The sequence below is a fragment of the Littorina saxatilis genome, linkage group LG8 (genome assembly GCF_037325665.1).
Source record: "Littorina saxatilis isolate snail1 linkage group LG8, US_GU_Lsax_2.0, whole genome shotgun sequence".
Lineage (NCBI taxonomy): Eukaryota > Metazoa > Mollusca > Gastropoda > Littorinimorpha > Littorinidae > Littorina > Littorina saxatilis.
The window spans coordinates 61,953,448-61,981,042 of NC_090252.1; the positions used below are offsets into that span (position 1 = coordinate 61,953,448).

The 27,595-nt window shown below is 45.3% G+C and overlaps 1 protein-coding gene across 1 annotated transcript; it reads right to left on the bottom strand.

The window, feature by feature from the left end:
- Positions 1-2,312: 2,312 nt before the first annotated feature.
- LOC138974048 (AMP deaminase 2-like) lies at positions 2,313-21,324 on the bottom strand. The gene is made up of 11 exons (XM_070346761.1): positions 21,272-21,324; positions 14,785-14,919; positions 13,565-13,627; positions 12,945-13,076; positions 10,283-10,446; positions 8,962-9,088; positions 8,284-8,447; positions 6,612-6,732; positions 5,986-6,159; positions 5,382-5,492; positions 2,313-4,683 (listed from the first exon to the last, which is right to left on the bottom strand). The coding sequence occupies exons 2-11, from the start codon at positions 14,887-14,889 to the stop codon at positions 4,492-4,494; spliced, it is 1,353 nt and encodes a 450-aa protein (XP_070202862.1). The 5' UTR covers positions 14,890-14,919; positions 21,272-21,324; the 3' UTR covers positions 2,313-4,491.
- Between the last annotated feature and the right edge of the window lie 6,271 nt (positions 21,325-27,595).

Genomic DNA, 27,595 nt, shown 5'->3' on the forward strand with positions numbered 1-27,595 from the left:
AACTTTGGCAGCTAAACCCAAAGGATAAGGTGTAAGTTATGAATGTACACACTTACCGTCTAAGTACGTCTTCTCCTCTTGAATGTACAGGAAGGGAAAAAAATATATTTAAAAGGTCCATCAGATCACAGGTGAGTTGAGGATCAATTTAAATTTTTCTTAATTGCTTGCAAAACACAGCACTACAATTAAACTAACCAAAACCTACATGGCAACTGTTCTCTGTGAAAAAAGCTAAATGCTGAAATGCAATTTTGGTCACGTGTCACATACTCAAGAAGCTCAATTGTACAAACATTTCTCTCTCTCTCTCTACTGCAAAGCCCGCCCCAAAATGAAATCATGAAGCTGATTGAATCGATAACCACACACATTGAGTACTTATCTTGGCAACATTAAGGTTCTGCAAGGAAAAAGAAAGAGCTATACACGAACAAGACTAAATGCTTATATGGTACATGTACACAGAAAGTGAAATTTGTCAGACTTAAAAGGCATCAAGAAATGCATTCCTGGTGGAAGATATGGCAACAAAAGCGGTTCAGTCGGCAACAGGGATCAGGTTGATGTCTAACTCACTAAATGCCATCAGGAGAGTTAAAAGCTCATTTTATTCACAACTAATTTTTAAAAAAACCATTCCTTTAGGTGTCACATACAGTTTACACAGCAAATTAAACAAAACTATTCAAATAAAACACATAACCATCGGACTCTATGTGCAACTCATAGACTGAATATAAATGGCACTAACATATTTGACTAAAATGTTAAAATTAATTTCTCGTTTGCACTAAAACAATGTAAATAACTTCATGAGTCCATGTCCTCTGCAGTTCCCATCACACGAAAAGTGACTGCATCCGTTTCAAACTTTTAACAAAGTTGTAGCATTAAGTATAACCAGTGTTGCTCTTAGGCCTCGAGCTGTCTTCGGTCATTGACGTATACTTTGTTTGATCTGACGCACTGGTCTGACCCTTGGCCGGTCAACGGTCTGATAGTTTTGACATGCAGGAGGTCTTCTGACCATCAATGTTCATACCAAGCGGACAAAGCTAGGACTGTTGAACCTATACATACTTTCAGCCCCAGTCCAACTGACCTCTTGTCCTCTGAGCCTGGGAACAACATCAAAGTCTACCGCGGCGAGTTTTCCAAAACTGTTAACCCTCAGACTTGGCAGGAAGCGAGTAGAAAGGATACAGGTATGCGTCACATTACACTGCGGGTACAACATGAATGCGAAAGCGAAAGACGACGTACAATTCATCATGACAATATACTACACATCACGTACCGTCATCCCGAACTTACAATTTACCAAAACTGTTTTCTGTTGTGTTTTTTTGTGTGTTGATGCTAAAGTGAAAGCCTGAAGCATGGGATACAGCAAGCATTTCCAGACATTCCGGGATCTGCACATTTACCTGGGACCTTGTCAAGCAGGCGACACTGGGCGCTCTGACACGCATTGGGTTAAAGCGCCGGGAATCGCCCCGTACCGTACACAACGTGAACAGAATGTAAGGCAGGGACAGTTCTGAATGGCGTAAGTCTTAGCACTGTGTGAACGTTGCCCACCTCTTCTCTGCAATCATACCGCACCCTGTTGACACCACTGTGCTTTTGACTTCTTTGGCATTTTTATTGACTATAACCACTGTGTAAAGTATGCATGCTAATAATAATAATAATAATAGTAATACATTCTTCTACACAGATTTCACGATCAGTCTCATGGCGCTTTATAAATACATTGGACATTAAAATTCAACATAAAAATGTCAAGCAATTAACACTGCACTAAATTAAGATCACAAAGCCTAAATACACAGCACCCACATCAAAACACATAATTATTATGTCAATCAAATGCCAATACACACACTTTTGGAACAAGTGTCAAATTAATTACACAGAAACAAATGTACATTGAAAACAATTTTACATTGGACAAAAACACGTATGGGACGTACTTGCTCCTACAGACAAATTGCTACTTGACCTTTAAGCAAGTTTGTACCAGTGCGTGAGACTGATCAAAAACCTCATACTCCGTAGCACCAACAAGGTCAAAGGTCACCGGCTACTACAGCCATTGATATACAGTCAGACTCTCATTCAACTTCGAAGGCCTCTGATACGAAAAACGTTAATCCCCTCACTGCAGTCACGAAAGCTTTCAGTGTCTCCTACAATCGCTCTTTAAGTATCTCCTGCAAACACTCTTTAAGTTTCTCCTACAAACGCTCTTAAGTTTCTCCTACAAATGCTCTTTAAGTTTCTCCTACAAATGCTCATTAACTTTCTCCTACAAACACTCTTAAGTTTCTCCTACAAACTACAAACGCTCTTAAATTTCTCCTACATATGCTCATGAAGTATCTCCTACTAACACTCTTTAAGTTTCTCCAACAAATGATCATTAAGTTTCTCCTACATACGCTGTTGATCTTTAGTGTATTAAAGTTGTAGGATGCTTTATCTGGCATACAGGCCTGAGTGCCAGTCTGTAGAGGTCAACATGATTGCTTTCATCTAAAAAAAAAATCTATCTTTAAAAGAAGGAAAATATAGAATATTATATACATATAAAGGCAGAGACAATATTGTGGTCCGAAGCTGAGACTCTAGAAGCAGCAACAATGACGATCACAGATGGAGGCAGAAACAGCAAACAAACGTAACCTTGCAAGACAACATCACGTACCACAACATATCTATTAACATGGACAGAGAAAGAGAGAAAAAAAAGCCAGAAAATGTTCTCTCTTTCATTCACATCCAAATTACAAGGCGGCAAAGCTAATATAACACAACAGACATTTCACTTTAGTTCAATTCTCAGAGCTGGAACAGTGCACAAAGCTAATATCACAACAACAGACATGTTACTTTAGTTCAATTTTACGAGCCGAAAAAGTGTACAAAATACATTTATGGCTATACACAGTAACGGGAAGCCCTAGAACGCCTCCAGTCAACAGTCACTCCATGCTCTCAGGTACTGGACAAAACCATCATTCACCTGAACTAACTAACGGCTGATACTGCACAAAACCATCATTCACCTGAACTAACTAACGGCTGATACTCATCCAGGCCAGATCCGATTGTGAAAAGTGAAAGAAAGGAAAATATGGGCAAGGGGAAGTGTGGGGTTTGTATGTCTGCACTTTGTGAACGTGACTTAGTCGTCTCACTCATGGCAGTGACGGCTGCTCAAACCAGACACTTTCACCAAACCGTTGCAGAATCCCGACTTTGCTACCTGACACTTTCACCAAACCGTTGCAGAATCCCGACTTTGCTACCTGACACTTTCACCAAACCGTTGCAGAATCCCGACATTGCTACCTGACACTTTCATCAAACCGTTGCAGAATCCCGACTTTGCTACCTGACACTTTCATCAAACCGTTGCAGAATCCCGACTTTGCTACCTGACACTCATCTGTACACTTCAAACTCATCTTTGGATCGTTATACCTGTTGGGCTAATAAGTGCACCAACTGTGTTTGAGTCAAATATTACCTGGTCTCTAGGTGAGGCTTTCTAAGCAAGAACGTAACCCTGACCAGCACAACACTGCATCTCGATCTTTTAATCAACACACAGTATCCTGTTAATGTTCATAATCACCACTCATCTTCTTTCATATTCAGTAACCAAACCCTTTCGTTCATCAACACACAGTGATCCTGTTCATAATCACCAATCATCGTCTTTCATATTCAGTAACCGAACTCTTTCGTTCATCAACACACACAGTCCTGTTCATAATCACCACTCATCTTCTTTCATATTCAGTAACCGAACTCTTTCGTTCATCAACACACACAGTCCTGTTCATAATCACCACTCATCGTCTTTCATATTCAGTAACCAAACTCTTTCGTTCATCAACACACAGTGATCCTGTTCATAATCACCACTTATCGTCTTTCATATTCATATGGTCAATAAAATGAACAGCTATATATTTCTTCTCAGCATCATTCTTTGCTGATATGGACCAAAGAGACTTTCATCATTCGAAGGTCATTCAAAACTGAAGGTCATGATGGTAACCATACAAGGTCAAAGCATTGCAAGTGTGACCTTCCTCAGCGCTTAATCCATTAAGGCTCAAGATCATTGAGCTCTCGGAGTTAGTGCGGCTGTGCCTACTGACCCTGCACATTTCTGCAGGTCAAGGTCACTCAGCTCAGGTCAACCCTCCCTTTCAATAAGTGAAGCTTGACTGGAAAAAAATGACCTTGCTTAATGGTCATATAGGCAACATCAACCTTCAAGGTCATATTGGAAAATAAACTGGCTGAAGGTCATATTGACAAAATCAACCTTTTCAAGGTCATATTGGCAAAACCAACCTGTACAAGGTCATATTGGCAAAATCAACCATTTCAAGGTCATATCGGAGAATTGACCTTGCTCAAGGACACCCATGATGATGACCTTTCCTTCTCTTTCCCTCGGAGCAGAGTTTAGGTGAAAGCGACCTTGGTTCCCTTGCGCTCCTGGTCGTAGGACTTTGCTCCGCGGCAGATGGTTCTCATCTCGTCGACCAGCGTGTCGTAGCGGTACGCGATGCGGATGCCGGGCACGTTGGTGCGGCTGATGTCATTGCCCGCCACACCTTCCTTGGTGTAGGCCGGACCCAGCCAGTGCTGCTTCATCTGGGGAACACACACACACAGCCGTCACTTGCCAGGCTGATATACAGTAGGATCCCCCCCCCCCCCTCCCTGCTTCATCTAGGTGTGACAGGGGAGGCTACCGCTCCTTTCACAGCAGACTCTCCACCCACGTTGTTGGCCTTTAAGTCAACACCGGTGGATTGTGGAATTCTGTTTGTGATGGGGTCTGGTGGTTTCCGATTGTCTGTATGTTCATGGAAACCTTCGGGTTTGCATAAGTTTTTACAGGTCTAAGAAATTTAAGCCCTAACATTTTCAATCCTGTTTGATTGCACTTCGCCTCCCGAGATGATCGTAGTGTTACGGCACTCGGTTACATGGGGAACACACACACAGAGCCGTCACTTGCCAGGATGATACACAGAAGGACCCCCCCCCCCCACCCCTTACACACAGTCTCCCCCACTCCTATACCCCCTTTCAAGACACAACATGGTAGTGGTCCTTTTTTGTGTGTGTTCATGTTAGTGTGTGTGTGTGTTGCTGTTTTTTTGTTGGGGGGGGGGTGGGGGGGGGGGGTGGGGGTCTTTGCTTTATTGTTCTTGGAAAATGTCATCAGGAAAATTAGGGCTGCTCTCCCTGGGGTCTCTCTTTATGAACGAAGCAAAACATTTCATATACATTATATTGATCACTTTTGGTCAACTTGACCCTTTCTGTGTGAGTGAGCCACGTACCTCATGGGGGAAGCCGCTCTGCAGCACGCTGTTACGGGCGATCTCACACATGTCACACGTGGACAGCTTCAACACCTGGGCCGCGATACTGTATTCCTCCATCAGGGGCTCCTGTAACACACAGGGCAGTGGTCAGTACAGTGTGTCACAGTGGTCAGTACAGGCATGTCATAGCATTTAGTTTAACCGTGTCATAGCATTGAGCACAGTCATGTCATAGCACAGTAACAGTTTTACGTGCATTTAGTCATCAGCTTCATGGTATGTTCTGTGTTTGCACAGAATATTGAAAATGAATTTAAAATGAGTGTTCATACCAATTTTTGTCGGGATATATTTTGCATGGTCTATATTCTGACGTTTGCCTGTGCCGTGTCGTGCCTGTGTGTGTGTGTGTGTGTGTGTGTGTGTGTGTGTGTGTGTGTGTGTGTGTGTGTGTGTGTGTGTGTGTGTGTGTGTGTGTGTGTGCTTGTGTGCATGCATGCCTGCGTGCATGCGTATGTATGTGTGTGAGTGCGTGTGTGTGTTTGTGTGTGAACTGATTTGTCAGAGCTTTGGAGGTCTTAAAGAATAGTGTCCACTGTATGCAGGTGAAAAAAGTGACCTTGGTGAAGTGGAACTGCAGCGGGTCGTCGGTGGAGAGGGAGACGTTGAGGCCGCGGTTGAAGTACTCCAGGAGGGGGTTGCGGTGGTAGTTAAGGAAGAGAGAGTTGTTGCTGAGCGGCGACATGGCGATCCCGATCTGAGCCAGGTAGTACAGGTACTGCAGTACTGGCACCTGCACATAGTTCACACAGGTGAGTCTGAGTCAGGTAGTACAGGTATAGAAACATTGTTCACACAAGTGAGTCTGAGTCAGGTAGTACATGTACAGGTAATGAAACATTGTTCACACAAGTGAGTCTGAGTCAGGTAGTACATGTACAGGTAATGAAACATTGTTCACACAAGTGAGTCTGAGTCAGGTAGTACAGGTAATGAAACATAGTTGACACAGGTGAGTCTGAGTCAGGTAGTACAGTTAATGAAACATAGTTCACACAGGTGAGTATTTACACCTGAGCCAGGTAATGCAGCACTGGTACCTAAAGAATAAGGATCAGGATCATATAGTCCTTTGAGGTGTATGTGTGAGTGTGTGTAATCATGTGCAAGCATGTTTGAGCGTGTGTGTGCATGCATGAGTGTGTGTGCATGCATGTGTGTTTGTATGTGTGTATATGGACTGACCTTTCTCAACATGAGGCCATGTGCGATGCTCTCAGACAGCATGAAGGCGGTGACCAGGTGTGTGGCTGAACCGGCCTCCCCGCAATGTGGCCGCAGGACAAACGTGCTCAGCCCTCTCTCCCTGAACACCAACACAGACAACACAGTCAAACATCAGTCTCAGCGAATCGACGGGCGCAGTGGCGTGGTGGTAAGACGTCGGCCTCCTAATCGAGAGGTCACGAGTTCGAATCCTGGTCGCTGCCGACTGGTGGGTTAAGAGTGGAGATTTTTCCATATGTGCAGACCTGCTAGTGACTTAACCCCCTTCGTGTGTACACGCAAGCACAAGACCAAGTGCGCTCGGAAAAGATCCTGTAATCCATGTCAGAGTTTGGTGGGTTATTGAAACACAAACATACCCAGCATGCCTCCCCCAAAAACGGCGCATGCTGCCCGAATGGCAGGGTAAAAACGGTCATACACGGAAAAATCCACTCGTGCTAAAAACATGAGCGAACGTGGGAGTCTAAGCCCATGAACGAAGAAGAAGAAGAAGAAGAAGAAGAAGAAGAAGAAGAAGAAGAAGAAGAAGAAGAAGAAGAAGAAGAAGAAGAAGAAGAACAAGAAGAACAAGAAGAACAAGAAGAAGAAGAAGAAGAAGAAGAAGAAGAAGAAGAAGAAGAAGAAGAAGAAGAAGAAGAAGAAGAAGAAGAAGAAGAAGAACAAGAAGAACAAGAAGAACAAGAAGAAGAAGAAGAACAAGAACAAGAACAAGAACAAGAAGAAGAAGAAGAAGAAGAAGAAGAAGAAGAAGAAGAAGTCTCAGCGAATCATATCATTGCAGAACAGGGCTTATAGGTTTCACTGTTCCCAAGTTTGACATGACAAAAGTCTACAGAGTACAGCAAAAACTCTGATGTACTCACAGCAAAAAGCAATTAAAATGACAGGAGAGATGACGGAAAGAATGAAGATCAGTGCAGAAGAGGACTAGTACCGTACCTTACGTTCCAAATTTCAAAATCGTTAAATATGTACCAACAGAAAAAGCTAACAGAGGTTTCACTGCACTTTATCAATTGAAAAACACATTTATTGGCCCTGTTTTCTCTGCTTTTCTGTTCATAACCTCTGTAAATTAACCTCCATTTAAGACCTGTTTTTCTCCGATGTTTTAGTACAATGAAACTCCCTGTTGAGACCTAAACAAAACACCTGAGAAAATCAAGCCTTAAAAAGGAGGGAGTCTTAAAATGGGGGTAACTTTACAGAGGTTATGGACAGAAAAGCAGAAAAACAGGTTCCTAATAGGAAAGGAGTCTTTAAACGGGGTCTTAAAAGGGAGGCGACTCTGTAGGTCAGCTAGAAAGAAGAAAAGGGGTGACACCTTGCTAGCAGACAGACAAGCGACAGGTGACAGTACCTGCCAGCTAGAAAGAAGAAAAGGGGTGACACCTTGCTAGCAGACAGACAAGCGACAGGTGACAGTACCTGCCAGCTAGAAAGAAGGATAGGGGTGACACCTGGCAAGCAGACAGACAAGCGACAGGTGACAGTACCTGCCAGCTAGAAAGAAGAAAAGGGGTGACACCTTGCAAGCAGACAGAATAGCGACAGATGTGACATTACCTGCCAGCTAGAAAGAAGAAAAGGGGTGACACCTGGCAAGCAGACAGACAGGTGACAGTACCTGCGGAAGTGGTTGAGGACGACCATGTTGGCGAAGGTGTAGTACAGGTAGTAGGAGTAGGGCGGGTTCTCCTCGTTGCACCAGTCGGGCGGCAGCGGGGTGTCTCTGTCGAACACGATGTGCTCCGGCTTGGACTCGTCATCCACCGAGTCAAAGCCTGTCACCTGGAGACCCAGACACAGTCAGGTGATCATAATAATGATAATAATACTTTTCAGTAAGTACTGGTGTCACATGACTGATGTGAAACAGTTGATTGGCTTATGGCAATGCGCTTAAAAGTGTTAGCGCACACTTGGAGTGTACGTGCTAACAGTTCTATTCATCAGCACATTGCCTTGCCTTGCCTGTACCCCTTCTGTCGATTTGAGAAGATTCTTCTCATCCTCCTTGTTATTGAAATGTAGTTTATCTTCTCCACAATTACCATATGATGCTTGACCCTTAATTTTCCGCGGCTAAAAGAAGTGTTTTTCTGACAGATTTAATGCGCCTGTGCCACAGTGAGGCTCTGCCTCTTCTTTCGATTTGAGAAGATTCTTCTCATCCGCATGTAGCTTATCGTCTCCACATTACCAAACCCTGATGCTTGACCCTAATATTCCCTGCGGCTAAAAGCAGACGTGTTTTTTTTCTGACAGAAAAGTCCAGTTCCACTATACTGCACGCGGCACTCACGTGCTGGAGGAAGGCGTGGAGCTCTGGGTGCGAGCGCGGGTCCTTGGTCACCTCGAACAGCGGCTGGAAGATGTTGACCAGGATGTCGTTGAAACACGTCACCAGCTTGTTGTTCTTGAACACGTCACTGAAACACAACAACTGTTCTCAACCACACAGCACATTGAAACACAATCATTAGTATTTATGATCAAAGCGGTGCGTGTACTGACTACAGTCTGGATCATCCAGCGCTCGTTGTCGGAGTGAAATATTCTCATTACAGTTGAACTCGCTTAAGACGAATCACTGGGCATCGGAAAAAAGTTCGTCTTAACCAAAATTCGTATTAAGAAAATTAATTGATTTTTTAATTTTTTTTTTTTTTTTGTTTTTTAAGTCTTGTACATTTTATGGTGTTTCAATTTGTTTCTTTCGCAACTTTCATGCTGCTTCACGTTTAGACAATAAAGTGACATATTCAGTTACATGTTCATGTGTGTCTCATGTTGAGTGATGATTGTTGAGTTTGAGTGAGAGTGAGCACACAGATGTTTCATCCAGTTGTTACGTTTTTGGTCACACACGCACACACTGACACTGTCCACATTCGCGGTGTTCCTATCATTTGTCCGGAATCACTTACCTTGGCGACGGGTAGCAAACCTTGGCCAATTTAGTTTTTTTTGTTTTGTTGCAACATGATGTTCAAATCCAAATCGATAGCACTGACTGACTGATAAACTATCGCGAACCGGCGAACGCAAACGTTGAGAGTGTGGTTTCCCTTGTCCAAGGGAAACCACTCTGGCATCTATATTTTTTGGCAATGGCGTCCGTTCAAAACATTGATGTTTCGTTTTTGGTATTCGCGAAGGAAATAAACGTCAGTCAGTCATTCATGTTCAGTGTCTGAGCTATCAATCACTTTGATTCTAAATTTGAAATTGTTTTGTGAGTACAGTGTAATCAGTTTAACTTTATTCAGTGATCGGTTGAGCAATGGTTCAAGCAGTCGACGCAAGGGAAGACTTTGACACATGTATTCAAACTTCTCAAATTCCCATGATATGTCGATCTCGGGACGAGTTTAAAGATTTCGTCATAAGCGTGAGTAAATTACAGACATTATGCATGCTTGGGAATCCAAAAAGTGCTCGTTATAAGCATAAATTCGTTACAAAGAATTCGTTTTAAGCATTTTTTTTAAGCATGAAGAAAGAGGTATTCAGTTGGGAACTTAAAACTAATACGTTATAAGTCAAAATTCGTAACTAGCGTGTTCGTTTTAAGTGGGTTCGACTGTATCATTATTTATGATCAAAGCGGTGTGTGTACTGACTAGAGCCGGGGCATCTGGATCATCCAGCGCTTGTTGTCGGAGTAGACCTTGTGCTTGATGGCCCACTGGGCCAGCTTGTCCCACTCGTCGATGGAGCGGCCGTAGATGGACAGTCGGAACTCGGCGTTCTGGTACTTGCTCTCCTCCAGGTCCTCAATCACCTCCTGTGGGGGAAGACAAGGTCAGGTAACAGTCAGGTACAGTAGGTAGGTATGTGCGATGTCAGGTACGGTAGGTATGTGAGATGTTAGGTCTGGTAGGTCTGGTAAGTGCAGGGGGGGGGGGGAGGGTGGTGTGGAGAGAGAAAAGGTCAGGCAACAATTAGGTATGGTAAGTGATAATGTGCAAAGTAAGGTATGGTAGGTATGTGCAGTTAAAATCACATCACCGTGCAGGGGAGACAAGCAAAAGTCCGGTATGGTAGGAATTTGCAATGTAAGGTATATTTTTTTCATTTTCAACTATTTACTTTCCCAATGCTTGGAAATTCAGGTGGCTTCCTCCCAGTGGAAAGCTAGCAGCAACAGAGTTGCACTACCCAGGAGTAATCAGCCACCTGCACTAATGGCAGAATGACAGAGGTCTTTAACGTGCCACTGTGGTGACACAGGGGTGGGACATGGATTATAGTGTCTGCACGAGTCTGCACATAGAGTTGACCCGTGTCTGTCCCGGCCGGGGTTCGCACCCCTGACCCTAGGATCACAAAACATCCAGTGCTCTACCAACTGTGCTATCCAGCTATCACCTCCTGTCAACTTATCCAGCTATCACCTCCTATCAACTTATCCAGCTATCACCTCCTGTCAACTTATCCAACTATCACCTCCTGTCAACTTATCCAGCTATCACCTCCTGTCAACTTATCCAGCTATCACCTCCTGTCAACTTATCCAGCTATCACCTCCTGTCAACTTATCCAGCTATCACCTCCTGTCAACTTATCCAGCTATCACCTCTTGTCAACTTATCCAGCTATCACCTCCTGTCAACTTATCCAGCTATCACCTCCTGTCAACTTATCCAGCTATCACCTCCTGTCAACTTATCCAGCTATCACCTCTTGTCAACTTATCCAGCTATCACCCCTTGTCAACTTATCCAGCTATAACCTCCTGTCAACTTATCCAGCTATCACCTCCTGTCAACTTATCCAGCTATCACCTCCTGTCAACTTATCCAGCTATCACCTCCTGTCAACTTATCCAGCTATCACCTCCTGTCAACTTATCCAGCTATCACCTCCTGTCAACTTATCCAGCTATCACCTCCTGTCAACTTATCCAGCTATCACCTCCTGTCAACTTATTCAGCTATCACCTCCTGTCAACTTATCCAGCTATCACCTCCTGTCAACTTATCCAGCTATCACCTCCTGTCAACTTATCCAGCTATCACCTCCTGTCAACTTATCCAGCTATCACCTCCTGTCAACTTATCCAGCTATCACCTCCTGTCAACTTATCCAGCTATCACCTCCTGTCAACTTATTCAGCTATCACCTCCTGTCAACTTATCCAGCTATCACCTCCTGTCAACTTATCCAGCTATCACCTCCTGTCAACTTATCCAGCTATCACCTCCTGTCAACTTATCCAGCTATCACCTCCTGTAAGGGGTGGAGAGAACAGGCCAGGCGTCAGTTAGGTACGATAAGTATGTGCAATAGGCTATGCTCAGAAATAACCTTGTCAAGCTATTGTCAAATTTATTATTTTTGAATAGTTTTCTTTCTTATTTCAACTCAAATTTTATTGGCTTCAATTTTCATAGAAGAATTTGTCTTGCGCTTGGGAGAAAGTAAGAGTATAACATATAAAAACAGCATTCATATCACATTTCATGTATCACACACAGTAATCACTAGTATAAGCCTACAATTATCACATTTGTACCTGCATCATACATGCAAATAAATAGTATCACATTTCCACGTATCACACACAATATATACATTACATAACATACAGCAAGCTTCCATCTCCCGCGCGATGTGATTTTAACATACGAATTCTAAGAATAACTCTGTCAAGTTTGTATGGGGCTGTGGAGAGTTTCTTTTTCCTCTTCTTCTTCTTCCTCTTCTTCGTTCATGGGCTTAGACTCCCACGTTCACTCATGATTTTAGCACGAGTGGATTTTTACGTGTGACGGTGTCATTCAGGCAGCATACGCCGATTTCGGGGGAGGCACGCTGGGTATTTTCGTGTTTCTATAACCCACCGAACTCTGACACGCATTACAGGAACTTTTCCGTGCGCACTTGGTTTTGTGCTAGCGTGTACACACGAAGGGGGTTAAGTCACCAGCAGGTCTGCACATAAGTTGACCTGGGAGATCGGAAAAATCTCCACTCTTAACCCACCAGGAGGCAGAGACCGGGATTCGAACTCACGACCTCCCGATTAAGAGGCCGATATCTTACCATCCTGCGAGTGCGCCCGTCTGGAGAGTTACTTTTCCTTGATAAAATAAGGGGGAAAACAAAACTTGACTAAATGTTTAAACAAGAAGGCTTATGATAGACAATACGAAACATTCACAATTATGTCAACCTAATGGTGGGATTCCTTGAAGAGATGAAGGAAGATGGAGAGAGATGGCTTGCTTGATACATACTTAAGATGGAAGTGGAAAAGACTCGCAGAATAAAAGAGTTTACCTTCATGATTTGGGCAAAATATTTGCCCCCAATGTAGTTGTCAGTCTTGATGAAAATCTCTCTCAGCCGACTTTCTCCGATGGGGTTGTACTTGGCGTTGAACTTGTCAAAACGGTGAAACGTGTTGCGATCCTGAAACAAAACATTCAGAGTCCTATTGCTTACTGGAATTTAATCAGTCATCTGCGACAATTAGTCGCATCAGCACAAAAGCAGTCAAACTAAATTGTAAGTGTTTCAAACAACCTGTAGTTATCATATATATAGGTCTCAAATATGATCATCTTTGTTCATATTGTACAGAACAGTTTTGACTCATCGTCTCAGATCTGGTCGGGATTTTAATAAAGAAAAGAAATTGTATGGGTTCCCAGGTCTGCTGGTCAGATCTGAGATGGTGAGCCCAATAGTCAACACGGGAAGGAGTGTGCATTTACATAATTCACTGTAAGTCAATAATATCAACAATATCAATACACTGTAAGTCAATAATATCAACAATATCAATACACTGTAAGTCAATAATATCAACAATATCAATACACTGTAAGTCAATAATATCAACAATATCAATACACTGTAAGTCAATAATATCAACAATATCAATACAGTCAACTCACAGCATGAACATCCAGCATGTCAACGTTGAGGTCGTAGGCCGTCAGGTTGAGGCTCTCAAACACCTGAGTACACACAACACAAGTGTTAAGCTTAGACAAGAACATCCAGCATGTCCACGTTGAGGTCGTAGGCCGTCAGGTTCAGACTCTCAAACACCTGGGTACACACAAGTGTTAAGCGTAGACAGCAACATCAGCAAGGCATTTCAACACAAAGTAAAGAACCACCACTGACCTGACCCTCCACCAACTCATTTCAATGCTAAGTACAGGATCATCCCTCCCACCCCCCCTCCAAAAAAAAAAAGACTCCCTCCCCTGAAAGACTATTCTTTCCAGACTTTTTGCATATCTCCACATACTTGTCCCAAATAGGTTAGTTACCCGTGAGGACGTTATGGTCATATTGAGCAACAACAATGGTTGTGTGAAGGTCAATGAGCAACGACAATGGTTGTGTGAATGTCATAGAGCAACGACAATGGTTGTGTGAAGGTCATTTAGCACCGACAAAGGTTGTGTGAAGGTCATTGAGCAACGACAATGGTTGTGTGAAGGTTTGTTTGTTTGTTTGTTCGTTTGCTTAACGCCCAGCTGACCACGAAGGGCCATATCAGGGCGGTGCTGCTTTGACATATAACGTGCGCCACACACAAGACAAGTCGCAGCACAGGCTTCATGTCTCACCTAGTCACATTATTCTGACACCGGACCAACCAGTCCTAGCACTAACCCAATATTGCCAGACGCCAGGCGGAGCAGCCACTAGATAGCCAATTTTAAAGTCTTATGTATGACCCGGCCGGGGTTCGAACCCACGACCTCCCGATCACGGGGCGGACGCCTTACCACTAGGCCAACCGTGCCGGTGGTTGTGCGAAGGTCAATGAGCAACGGCAATGGTTGTGTGAAGGTCATTGAGCAACGACAATAGTTGTGTGCAGGTCATTAAGCAACGTCAATGGTTGTGTTAAGGTCATAGAGCAACGACAATGGTTGTGTGAAGGTCACTGAGCAACGTCAATGGTTGTGTGAAGGTCATTGAGCAACGACAATGGTTGTGTGAAGGTGATTGAGCAACGACAATGGTTGTGTGAAGGTCAATGAGCAACGACAATGGTTGTGTGAAGGTCATTGAGCAACGACAATGGTTGTGTGAAGGTCAATGAGCAACGACAATGGTTGTGTGAAGGTCATTGAGCGATGGTTACTCCCCTTACCTCGTGCAGTGACATCTCGCTGCCGTCTCTGGTCCTACAGACCTTGTCGTCTTTGCACGCTTTCATCATCTTCTTGATGAAACGCAGCAGGTGTTTTTGATTCATGCAGGACGAGGCGTGCACGTGAGTGTCAACCTGCAAGTAATCGTCATCATAACAATATTAATAATAATAATGATCATATTAATCATCATCATTATCATCATCATCATTATAATAATTATATGACGCAAATGAATCAGTACAGTACGTTCAATGCCGCAGAATACAGTGATATAACTGCCCATTGGTCGACTTTTCATACGAGAGAACACCTCCAATGAAAGGTTGTTGTTGTTTGTTGTTTGTTTGCTTAACGCCCAGCCGACCAGGAAGGGCCATACCAGGGCGGTGCTGCTTTGACATATAACGTGCGCCACACACAAGACATAAGTCGCAGCACAGGCTTCATGTCTCACCCAGTCACATTATTCTGACACCGGACCAACCAGTCCTAGCACTAACCCCATAATGCCAGACGCCAGGCGGAGCAGCCACTAGATGGCCAATTTTAAAGTCTTAGGTATGACCCGGCCGGGGTTCGAACCCACGACCTCCCGATCACGGGGCGGACGCCTTACCACTAGGCCAACCGTGCCTGTCCAATGAAAGGTCAAGTTGTGTCAGTATCACACAAACCTCTCCATGCTTTTTGCTGCATGCTCTGCAGACAACTATGCTGGCTGACCAAGGCATAAAAACAAAGCTTTTTGTGTGTGTTTTTTTATCATTCCTCCAACCTCTACATGAATATCTTGTACAGTGAAATCGGACTTTTAAGACGCAACTGTTTTCTTGTACACGCTCTGTTCATAGGGTCTGTATATGTGCCTCCATTTTTAGACTCGCTCCTTTGTAGGACCTGCATGTTGTTGTTTTATCAGATTTGTTGCAGTCTTAAAAGGGGGTTCCACTGTATCTCAATCTGTCAACAAAGACGTTCACTCAGTTACCATTGTGCAAAGTGTACATTTCAACAAAGTGCTCTCGAAATAAAAACTTCAAAAGACAAGCAGCAACAAAAGACAAGCAGCAACAAAATACAACCCAGTGCACTAGGAGACAAAAACAAATTGATGTCATTCATTTGTAACACAATCCCCCCCAACCACCCCCCCCAAAAAAAAAAAATAAAAAAAAAAAATAAAGCTGAATTCACACAAAAACTAGATATTCCTTTGTCCCAAAATATTGGCTTATTTTCTACATGAACTTCTAGGTTTTGCCTCAAGTTCTCTTTGCTACAACATTTTCCGGAAACAAAAAAGGAGCTATCACAAAAAAAGAAGGTGCCAATAATTAAAGCTGTCTTCTAAAAAGTATATCATTGCAACCACACATACATAAAAACAAGGCCGGACTTAATATTAGCAAACAAGTAACAAGGCTGATATCAACGCACATTTGCAATGTGTGTCCACATCAATGGAAATAGAAAAGAACAAGTCGTGTCATAGCAATATATATTAAAACAATTAGTCAATCTGAAACTAAAAATACTGACATTCAGAACTTGATAAGGAATCAAATGCAATTAGTTTTAAATCGGTTGAAGAAAACTTGATTTTAACGACAACTTTAATGAGCAAACTAATGAATTATTTTTTAAGCTGCTGAGCTAAAATGCAACCCCATGGTGCGGACTACGCAAAAAAAGTTTGCCCACAGATTCAATGAATTTGCTTAAAAAACCGAGAAAAAAACCCGCTTGGGATATTTAATTTGGAAGAACTTGCATGCACAGTTTCTTATAGATCTGTCGGGTAGTTTACTAGAAATCGCTGCGCGCGCACACACACACACACACACACACACACTCACACACACACACACACACACACACACACACACAAATTGTCTTGGTAAGGGCAACAAGTGGCGGGCGCTTTGATGTTGATGGGGTCCATTTGGTAGGAGGATTGCATGTGTTACAATGTACTTTGTCCAATTGTTATTTTTACAATTATAAAACAGCATAGAAGTTTGCTCCCTTTGATTGTCTGTTGTTGTTTGGCTTCTATATCATGTAAAGATTATTGTTCCAGATTTATGTTTTAAAAATGGCGATGCATGCACACACGCACACACACAGAACCATCACCCTTGCCTTGATTCGCAGTCTATCTGATAAACATTCAGTCAAAACTTAGATTGACAGAATGTAGAAGCAAGGAATGCACAACCAGCTCAGTACAGAAAAACTAAACCAAGCATGCAACAGCAACAACTGAAGAGCAATGATGTTAACACACAAACAGCGACCAACAATACAACTGCAAGGCACGCTTCTTCTAATCTAAACAATTCTCGTTATCATCTCACATCTGCATGGGTGGGACTGAAAAATGTTGTGAATCCTGAAGAATTTTAAGGGGGGGAGGGGGGAGGGGGGGAGGGGGGAGGGGGGGAGGGGGGGAAGGGTCGGGGGGCTCCCAGACGCTGAAGGATTTGTATCATTACAAAAAAACAAAAAAAAAGTCACCACAGACATTACGAATCAGGATTACCGGCATATACTGGTAGAATCCCACCCATGGATGTGGCCAGCCTTGTACATGAGATAATGACCCCATGCCTCGATCCACCGAGACACATACCTACAGTCAACAGCCAGGCTGCTTCCTGTGTAGAGTTGGTACTTGCATGTTTATGAATAAGCTTTGCTGATGAACAATCGTAAAAGGTGAAGGTAAAGGTATTCCCATTGGACGGGCGCTGTGGCGGGGTGGTAAGACGTCGGCCTCTTAATCGGAAGGTCGAGGGTTCGAATCCCGGCCACGGCCGCCTGCTGGGTTAAGTGTGGAGATTTTTCCGATCTCCCAGGTCAACTTATGTGAAGACCTGCTGGTGGCTTATCCCCCTTCGTGTGTACACGCAAGCACAAGATCAAATGCGCACGGAATCGATCCTGTAATCCATGTCCGAGTTCGGTGGGTTTTGGAAACACAAAAATATCCAGCATGCTTCCCCCGAAAGCGGCATATGGCTGCCTTAATGGCGGGGTAAAAACGGTCATACACGTAAAATTCCACTCGTGCAAAAACACGAGTGTACGTCGGAGTTTCAGCCCACGAACGCAGAAGAAGAAGAAGAAGGTAAAGGTATTCCCATTACAGAACCCCCCTTTTAAGACCTCCAGAAATCTGTGAAATTCAGGTCTAAACAAGGAGGGAGTCTTACCAAGGAGGGAGTCTTAACAAGGAGGGAGTCTTAACAAGGAGGGAGTCTTAACAAGGTGGGAGTCTTAACAAGGAGGGAGTCTTAACAAGGAGGGAGTCTTAACAAGGAGGGAGTCTTAACAAGGAGGGAGTCTTAACAAGGAGGGAGTCTTAACAAGGAGGGAGTCTTAACAAGGAGGGAGTCTTAAATGAGGGTGTTCCACTGTACCATATTATTTGATCGTAGGGAAGCAAGATGTTCGAGATGTGAACTGTTATGAGGGTGGTGCCGAACTCCTCTCCCTCGCTGCCTTCACCTTCCCCAGCCTCAAATAGGTTTGGGTACCCTATTCCAGCTGGGTGGAATGGAGAATGCTCAGAAAAATCAGGTATTTGTATTGGCCCTGAATGGGGGTCGATCCCACCCACCAGCGTGAGAGGTAAGCACTCCTGACCCACAACGCCACTCTGGCTGTCCAACACTGACCCACAACGCCACTCTGGCTGTCCAACACTGACCCACAACGCCACTCTGGCTGTCCAACACTGACCCACAACGCCACTCTGGCTGTCCAACACTGACCCACAACGCCACTCTGGCTCTCCAACACTGACCCACAACGCCACTCTGGCTCTCCAACACTGACCCACAACGCCACTCTGGCTGTCCAACACTGACCCACAACGCCACTCTGGCTCTCCAACACTGACCCACAACGCCACTCTGGCTGTCCAACACTGACCCACAACGCCACTCTGGCTGTCCAACACTGACCCACAACGCCACTCTGGCTGTCCAACACTGACCCACAACGCCACTCTGGCTGTCCAACACTGACCCACAACGCCACTCTGGCTCTCCAACACTGACCCACAACGCCACTCTGGCTGTCCAACACTGACCCACAACGCCACTCTGGCTGTCCAACACTGACCCACAACGCCACTCTGGCTCTCCAACACTGACCCACAACGCCACTCTGGCTGTCCAACACTGACCCACAACGCCACTCTGGCTGTCCAACACTGACCCACAACGCCACTCTGGCTCTCCAACACTGACCCACAACGCCACTCTGGCTGTCCAACACTGACCCACAACGCCACTCTGGCTGTCCAACACTGACCCACAACGCCACTCTGGCTGTCCAACACTGACCCACAACGCCACTCTGGCTGTCCAACACTGACCCACAACGCCACTCTGGCTGTCCAACACTGACCCACAACGCCACTCTGGCTGTCCAACACTGACCCACAACGCCACTCTGGCTCTCCAACACTGAACCACAACGCCACTCTGGCTCTCCAACACTGAACCACAACGCCACTCTGGCTGTCCAACACTGACCCACAACGCCACTCTGGCTCTCCAACACTGACCCACAACGCCACTCTGGCTGTCCAACACTGACCCACAACGCCACTCTGGCTGTCCAACACTGACCCACAACGCCACTCTGGCTGTCCAACACTGAACCACAACGCCACTCTGGCTGTCCAACACTGACCCACAACGCCACTCTGGCTGTCCAACACTGACCCACAACGCCACTCTGGCTGTCCAACACTGACCCACAACGCCACTCTGGCTCTCCAACACTGAACCACAACGCCACTCTGGCTCTCCAACACTGAACCACAACGCCACTCTGGCTGTCCAACACTGACCCACAACGCCACTCTGGCTCTCCAACACTGACCCACAACGCCACTCTGGCTGTCCAACACTGACCCACAACGCCACTCTGGCTGTCCAACACTGAACCACAACGCCACTCTGGCTCTCCAACACTGACCCACAACGCCACTCTGGCTGTCCAACACTGACCCACAACGCCACTCTGGCTCTCCAACACTGAACCACAACGCCACTCTGGCTCTCCAACACTGACCCACAACGCCACTCTGGCTGTCCAACACTGACCCACAACGCCACTCTGGCTGTCCAACACTGAACCACAACGCCACTCTGGCTGTCCAACACTGACCCACAACGCCACTCTGGCTGTCCAACACTGACCCACAACGCCACTCTGGCTGTCCAACACTGACCCACAACGCCACTCTGGCTGTCCAACACTGACCCACAACGCCACTCTGGCTGTCCAACACTTACAGCGTCGGTTACAATTTCTCTTCGTACTTCTTCTTCTTCTTCAGCGTTCCAGAATTGTCTGGTTACGTGTGAGCTCGTTTGCCCATGTGGGTTCCCCACACTATACTCTGAGAGCATAGTCAGCTTCACTCCGCTTTCGTTGAGTAGGCATGCTGGGTATTTTCGTGTTTCCATAACCCACCAAACTCTGACATGGATTACAGGATCTTTCCGTGCGCACTTCAGTTGTCTTGTTCTTGCATGTACAAACGAAGGGGGATAAGTCACTATCAGGTCTGCACTGACATGAGTTGACCTGGGAGATCAGAAAAATCTCCACCCTTAACCCACCAGGCCGCCGTGGCCGGGATTCGAACTCACAACCTGCCGATTAGGAGGCCGACGTCTTACCACCACACCACTGCGCCTGTCTTCGTACAAAAAGTCCCACCCTGTACAGAAAAAAGTTGGTTGGCTGTTGACTTTTGGTATGAGACTCAAGTGGAAAACTGTGTTGTTCCTCGACACATATGACAATAGGTCAGTTGTAACTGAATTCAAAATATATATCCGTCAAAATTTCCTGGCCGAAAACAATTGCTTTGTCAGAAGACATCCTACATGTTAAAGCTATCGGAAGTTTGATGGGCCTGGGGCCAAAGCAATGAAACTATTGGAAGTTAGATGGGCCTGGGGCCAAAGCAATGAAACTATTGGAAGTTTGATGGGCCTGGGGCCAAAGCAATGAAACTTAATCAGACGTTTGATGGGCCTGGGGCCAAAGCAATGAAACTATCGGGACGTTTGATGGGCCTGGGGCCAAAGCAATGAAACTATTGGACGTTTGATGGGCCTGGGGCCAAAGCAATGAAACTATTGGAAGTTTGATGAGCCTGGGGCCAAAGCAATGAAACTATTGGACGTTTGATGGGCCTGGGGCCAAACTAATAAAACTAGTGGAAGTTTGATGGGCCTGGGGCCAAAGCAATGACACTATTGGAAGTTTGATCGGCCTGGGGCCAATTCAGCACTTGACACAAAACAATGACGGGAGACGGAGGCCTGGGATCAACACTACACCCTGACCTTGCTTCAAAAACAGAGGTACAACATCCACACGGACTACCTGCCACAATACAGAAACAAGGTATCAAGAACAATCAACAATCAAAAAGCTCAACTTGCGTCCGACCTTGTGAATATTGTAAAAATCCCTGTGTTGCACTTTTCTTTGGGACGACCCCTTCAGCTACACAACAGACAAGACATGTTAGCACACTGAGTTCTGTCCCTTGTTCCATTGTCATGTAGCACACTGAGTTCTGTCCCTTGTTCCATTGTCATGTCGCACACTGAGTTCTGTCCATAATGTTCCATTGTCATGTCGTAACAAACCAGTCTTAACCCTTTGCCTCTCGGAGCGCTCAATATTGCCCGCACCCAAACCCACACGTTCATCTCGGAAACAAACACCCGCCAATCACACTGCTTCCTGTGACGCATGTCCCTGATTGTACCAGCTACCTGCAAGGGTTTAGCGTTTATAACTGTCAGAAAGTTTGCAGTGCTTACTTCGTGATATTTTTTTTAAATTAACAAGACTTACATTGGAGGCAAAGGATTATTTGACTGAGAAAGTACACCTACATCACTATGTCTATAGAACAGAGATGGGCACTGATCTGCAGAGATGTTTTCTTGCAACAGAACAAACCAGGCATGAGATTTAACAAAACAAATTTAGTCTGAAAATACGCCCCCTCAACAATATGTGAGAAAAAAATATCTACATTCTTCAATCTTGAGATCTCAACAGATTTGGAAATGAAAGGCATCATCTGCCATTGACCATAACGGTCTCATGCCTGTGAAGTAATTTAGCAACTGAACAGTCATAGAGACAAGTGAAAAATATAAAATTTCAAAAGTAAATTTTCATTTAATTAATATACTTACCAACTCACATAGATAGCAATAACTTCGTTTGGTTGCTAAGACATTGAAGCATTCTTACATGGTAACATGGGGAGATAACTCTAAAACAAAAACCACCTGCCATTTAAGGCATGATCCGTGGTAGTTATCTCCCCTACCGGTGCCCGCGCATGCGCAGGCCGTATACCGGTAATACTCATTCCGTTCTAAAACCCATATCCCTTTATACAAATTGCGGGGATGGCTGGGAGGGAATTCGATATGTGAGTTGGTAAGTATATTAATTAAATGAAAATTTACTTTTGAAATTTTATATTTGTGACAGGGTGACCAGTCACTAATTATAGAGTAAGCTGTTGCCAATGTCCAGTTTAGTCTTTGTTGCCGATCAGTTGTGTTTGGTGTCTATTCTTTATCTGGTATGTCTAACACACTTTTGCCTTACAGCAAGTGCCTTAATTTAACAAAACTTTCCGCGCCTTATCAGACGACACGAACGGCTTGTTTACATTCGAGCGGTGGCCATGTTTGTCCCACATAAAATCTATTTTTAGACTTATTGAGTGCACGAACTATTTTATGCAATCTAAGGATAAATATTACTTTGAGATGTTAATAATGCATGGGTATAGACACTATGTTGCTGTATGCTCGTGCTTAAGTACTTTTTAAGGCCCTGTTGTTCCTTAAATTGCTGTAATGCTCGATCAGCTCCAACCCAAGCCTCCGACGCTATGTGAGTTTTAGCGCCAAGTAGGTGACCTCGGGAATTTCAGTTATTATCTCCATAATCGTAACTTTTTCATAAACCTAACTTGGTGCACTTCAATTCTTATTCTCTTAAGATACTTTTTGAGTTAAAGTGCATTAATAAATGGTTGGATCAAGTAAATCCAAGTTATCCAAGTTTTCCTCAGTTTGAACCGGTGTCTCGCCGCGTGACGTCACACGCGTCATTATTAGTATCTGTGTTTCTTTATCAAGTTTAACGTCACATAACTCGTCATAAGTTCCATTTTACCACAAGTATGACACATGTATGGAAAGTCCAGGAGTTCATCTTGTAATGGAGTGAATTGTATTTGGTGCAGGAAGTGATTGAGTTTAGCAATCTTTATTTTGCTGGGTTTTGATCGTTAATCGGTCATTCATTCTGAGTAATTAATCATAATTACCTTTTGGTCTGGACTTCTAAAGTTATATCTTGTAACATGAGTTAAAAAGTATCTTTCACACTGGTTTTGTAGCAACAAACCGATTGCAAATGCATGCATTTTCCGTAAAGTTATCAGCTGTCAAAGTTTCTAAACAAACACAGATTTGGCCGTCAGCCAGGAATTGGGGCCCGTTTTTGTGGGATGAGCGAGGCGCTTTCGAAGCAGCCCGCTAGCAGCGTATATAAGCCTCAGGCTAGCGGGGTATCAAGAGGGGTATCAATGAGTTGAGGAAGGCAATCCAAGGAATCAAATCCGGAAATGTCGCAACCGGCTTAGACCCCATTTCATACAACATGATACGCCGGTTTCCTGAGCCCATGCTGGAAGTGCTGCTACAGTTTTACCAGCACTGTTGGGCGAGCTCAAAACTTCCCTCAGCCTGGAAAAACGCTCTGGTGATTGCTCTTCCCAAAGACGGTAAACCCCGGCACCTGCCGACAAGCTACCGCCCAATTTCACTCACACCTCACCTTGGCAAGGTATACGAAAGAATTGTAAAAAACAGACTAGAACACTTTCTTGAAAAGAACAACATTCTTCCCCTCTGCCAGGCAGGCTTCAGAAAGGGTCGAGCCTGCATGGAGCATGTGGTAAAACTTACAGCCCACATCAAGAAGGCTAAAGCACGAGGCAGAACAGTGCTGGCAACCTTCTTCGACATTAGAAGAGCATTTGACACGGTCTGGCATGGAAAGCTAATTCAGAAAATGTCCAACATGGGGATCTCAGGGCGCCTGCTGGAATTTGTCCAGGAATTCCTCACAGACAGGTCCATGGCTGTTAGAGTGGGGCAGTCCATCTCTCAAACACATGTCCTAGATATGGGGGTGCCTCAAGGAAGCATCATAGCCCCCATATTGTTCAGCATCATGGTCCACGATGCAGCAAATCTGAACCTCAAGGAGGCCTCATTGTCTCTGTTTGCCGATGACATGGCCCTCTGGGAAGCAGTCAACTGCAAGTCAGAAAGAACAATCAAAACAAAAATGGGGCGGTACCAAGAAAAAGTCGACCAAATCGCTGACTACATGCAGACGAATGGCTTTGAGCTATCTACCGAAAAAACCGTGTTCATGGCTTTCACAGGAGTGCAGCTTGTCAAAAGGACATGTTCCATCACCATAAATGGGGTGCAGCTGGTGCCAGCAGATAAAACCAAGTTCTTGGGAGTGACATTCACAAGCTCTCTCAGTTGGGGCCCACACATAGACTCACTTGTGAGAAAAGCTCAACGCTCTCTAAACCTGATAAAGGTTCTGAGCAGAGAGTCGTGGGCAGCCGGAAAACCATTGATCCATCTTGTCCGTGCCCTTGTTCGGTCGCGCCTCAGCTATGGCCAAGAGGCTTTCTTTGCAGCTCCTGACAGTCAGTGGGTAAAGCTTGAAAGAGTAGAAAGAGCCGCTCTCAAAGTGGCGCTGGGGGTCCCCAGATCGGCAGTCTCCACCCTACTTTACCAGGAAGTGGGATGGCTGCCACTGAAAGAGGAATGCCACCTCAGATGTGCACAGCTGGCTGTCAGAATACACTGTGTCCCAAACACGGCAGTGGAAGTATTTACCCCAGACATGGGAGATACCGACCACATGCAATACAAAGCTCTTGAGTCCAAGACTCATACATACCAAACAGTGCTCCCAATATACAACCATGTGAAGGGCATATGGGAACAGAGTGGCCTGTCCAAGGAAAAGCTGGTCACAGGTGGTACTCTTCCTTACCCTCCATGGCTGCTTGAAGCCCCAAATCTGATCATAGACTATGGAGACGGCCTCAAAAAGGCAGAAGACCCATTGCTGCTAGCCACAGTTGCAAAAGAAAAGATCGATCAACGATTTAAAAGCCACCTACAGGTCTTCACAGATGGTTCGATCCTGCAGTCAGGGGAGGCTGGGTGTGCCTTGTCGATTCCTGGACTTGATATAACACGAAAATACAAGCTAAACAAGGGGATCAGCATCTTCTCTGCAGAGTTATTTGCTATCTACATGGCCTGCACACTGATAAACGATCTGCCAACCCCACCCCTGGGGGTGGTCATCCTTACGGACTCAAAATCCTCGTTGCAAGCACTTGCACATGGCACCAAGAACAGAGGAGAGATGCAAACTGAAATTCATTTCTTAGCCCACCAAATTATGACAAAAGGAACAGACTTTTCCCTCATGTGGCTGCCATCCCACACAGGAATCCGGGGAAATGAAATGGCGGACAGAGCAGCAAAAGCAGCGGCTATGTCAACCATGCCAGTGACAGACATTCGGCTCTCCTGCCAGGAAGCCAAACTGCTGCTAGCCAAGCTAAAAAGAGAGGAAAGAGAGCAGACACTGTCACAAACATGTGAAGAGAGAGGATGGATACACCTCCCCTACAATAGGAAAGGGCACCACCTCCCACTCCCCCCGAGACCCATGAGCCTGTTGCGTCGCTTGCGCACGGTCAGCAGCCGCATCTACTGGGACAAGGTAGTCTGTCAGTGTGGCAAGACTGGACACCTCACACACGTGTTTGAAGGTTGTGACACTCTCAAGGAAGAGATGGCTAGTCTCATCCGCTACAGAAGGGAGAATGCTCTCAGTCTGGGAGACTTTCTCCGCCCACACCCATCACTCGGAGAGAAACCGATGATGGTCTTGGTCACCAATTTGTTCACCTCAACTGTTGCGAGCTGGTTCTAGTGTGCTTGCAGCAGACCCAGCACAGCACAGATCCACTTCTGGAATCTTAAGCTAAATGTGTCCCAAGACACACATTTTGTAGTCCTGGCATCCTGAAAGGTAGAGGCCCCAACCTACAGGTTTGCTACCATACCAAAAACGCCTCCAGACACGGGAACTTGGGAGCAGAGGCAACAGCTCCGCTTGAACCTCAGAAACCAAATGTGCCTCCAGACACACAGATCCCTTAGACGGCCGAGGCTGTGGCCTCTAAGGTTCTCTTGTACCAAACCGCCTCCTGACTCTGCATCAGATTGCTTGCGCTGGCATCTGCTTACATAGACCCACATTAAGTCACCACCGAGTGGTAGACACAGACGACATTTGGTAGCACTGACTGCCAGCTTCACGGTAATGCGTACCCATAGCGCGGCTCTGCATGGGTGGGAATGTTCTGAGCAAAACACTATGTGTTACTCCATACCCCCCGCCCTCCATGGAACTTCTTGACCCCAACAAATTGATGGGGGGGGGGGGGGGGAGTTTGCCCAGTCGGTAGAGGCGCTGGCTTTAAAACCGGTTGTTACTATCCGCGTGGGTTCAACCCCCAAGTTCGGCGCGGGATGTGTGTCCCAGAGTCAACTTTGTGCAGACTCTCCTCGGTGTCCGAACACCCCCGTGTGCACGCATGCGCACGATAAAGATCCCAGGGTCACAGCGAAAGCCTCAGGCCTTGGAAACACGAATACATGCATGCAAAAATATGAAGCCCGGGTGTCCGTTCGGCCAACAGCCAAAAAAGTAACCATTTCAGCACTGACCCAAGACGACCCAACCAGGTCCCAAGCCCATTTCAGGTCTCCTCTAGCAGCCGGCAGCCAGCTGTCTACATCCCCCCCCCCTCCCCCGCATTTTTATTTTTTACTTTCATACAAAGCCGGGTTTTCCCGTGTAACATGCCCCTAATGGCTTTGCCGTGAGGGCGTAAAACTTTCATTTCATCAGGTATCAAGAGGCTGAGTTCATTGTTCGGCTCCACTGACTGAGGAGATGTAGTTTGTATTGTATGTTGTGGCTTGTAGCCACCGGCTTCTGTCGGGTTGGCGAGAGGAGGAGGGAAGATAATATAGAGACAGAGAAATAAAGTTCGTCATGCCAGTATTACTGCTGTTGTTGTCACAATGTCATCTGTTGTGTCCGAGAGAGTGAGTCCAGAGTGAGTCCGTAACACATCAAGAGAAGAGAAACAAAAGAACAACAGAACATTCCTTCTTTTCCGAACCTCTACATATATATTACATATTCTTACGCAACTCACATAGATAGCAGATTGCTAATCTAGGTGGTGGGTAAAATTTACTCGCAAATTAACATCTTGCCAGTATCTGGCCTGCAGCTACAATAGCTGACGGACCGAAAGCTCTGTACTGCCGGGAACCAGATATGTCCCGTAGGAAAACATATAAAAAGGCATCTTCTGATGTCTAGTAGATGTGTACTATAAAAGCGGGTACTTAAAATATCCCGCAGATAGAAGCTCATGACTACGTTCTTGCACGTTCAAATGAGCTGCATTCAAGACTTATGTAAGTCTCTAAGACTTGAGAACAGGTAAAGAAAAGGCCCACACTCTGACTTCTTGAGTCCGTGCTGCCTGAAGAGGAAGGACTGACTGCCCCCCCCCCCTTTTCCTGCCACCACTGTAGACCT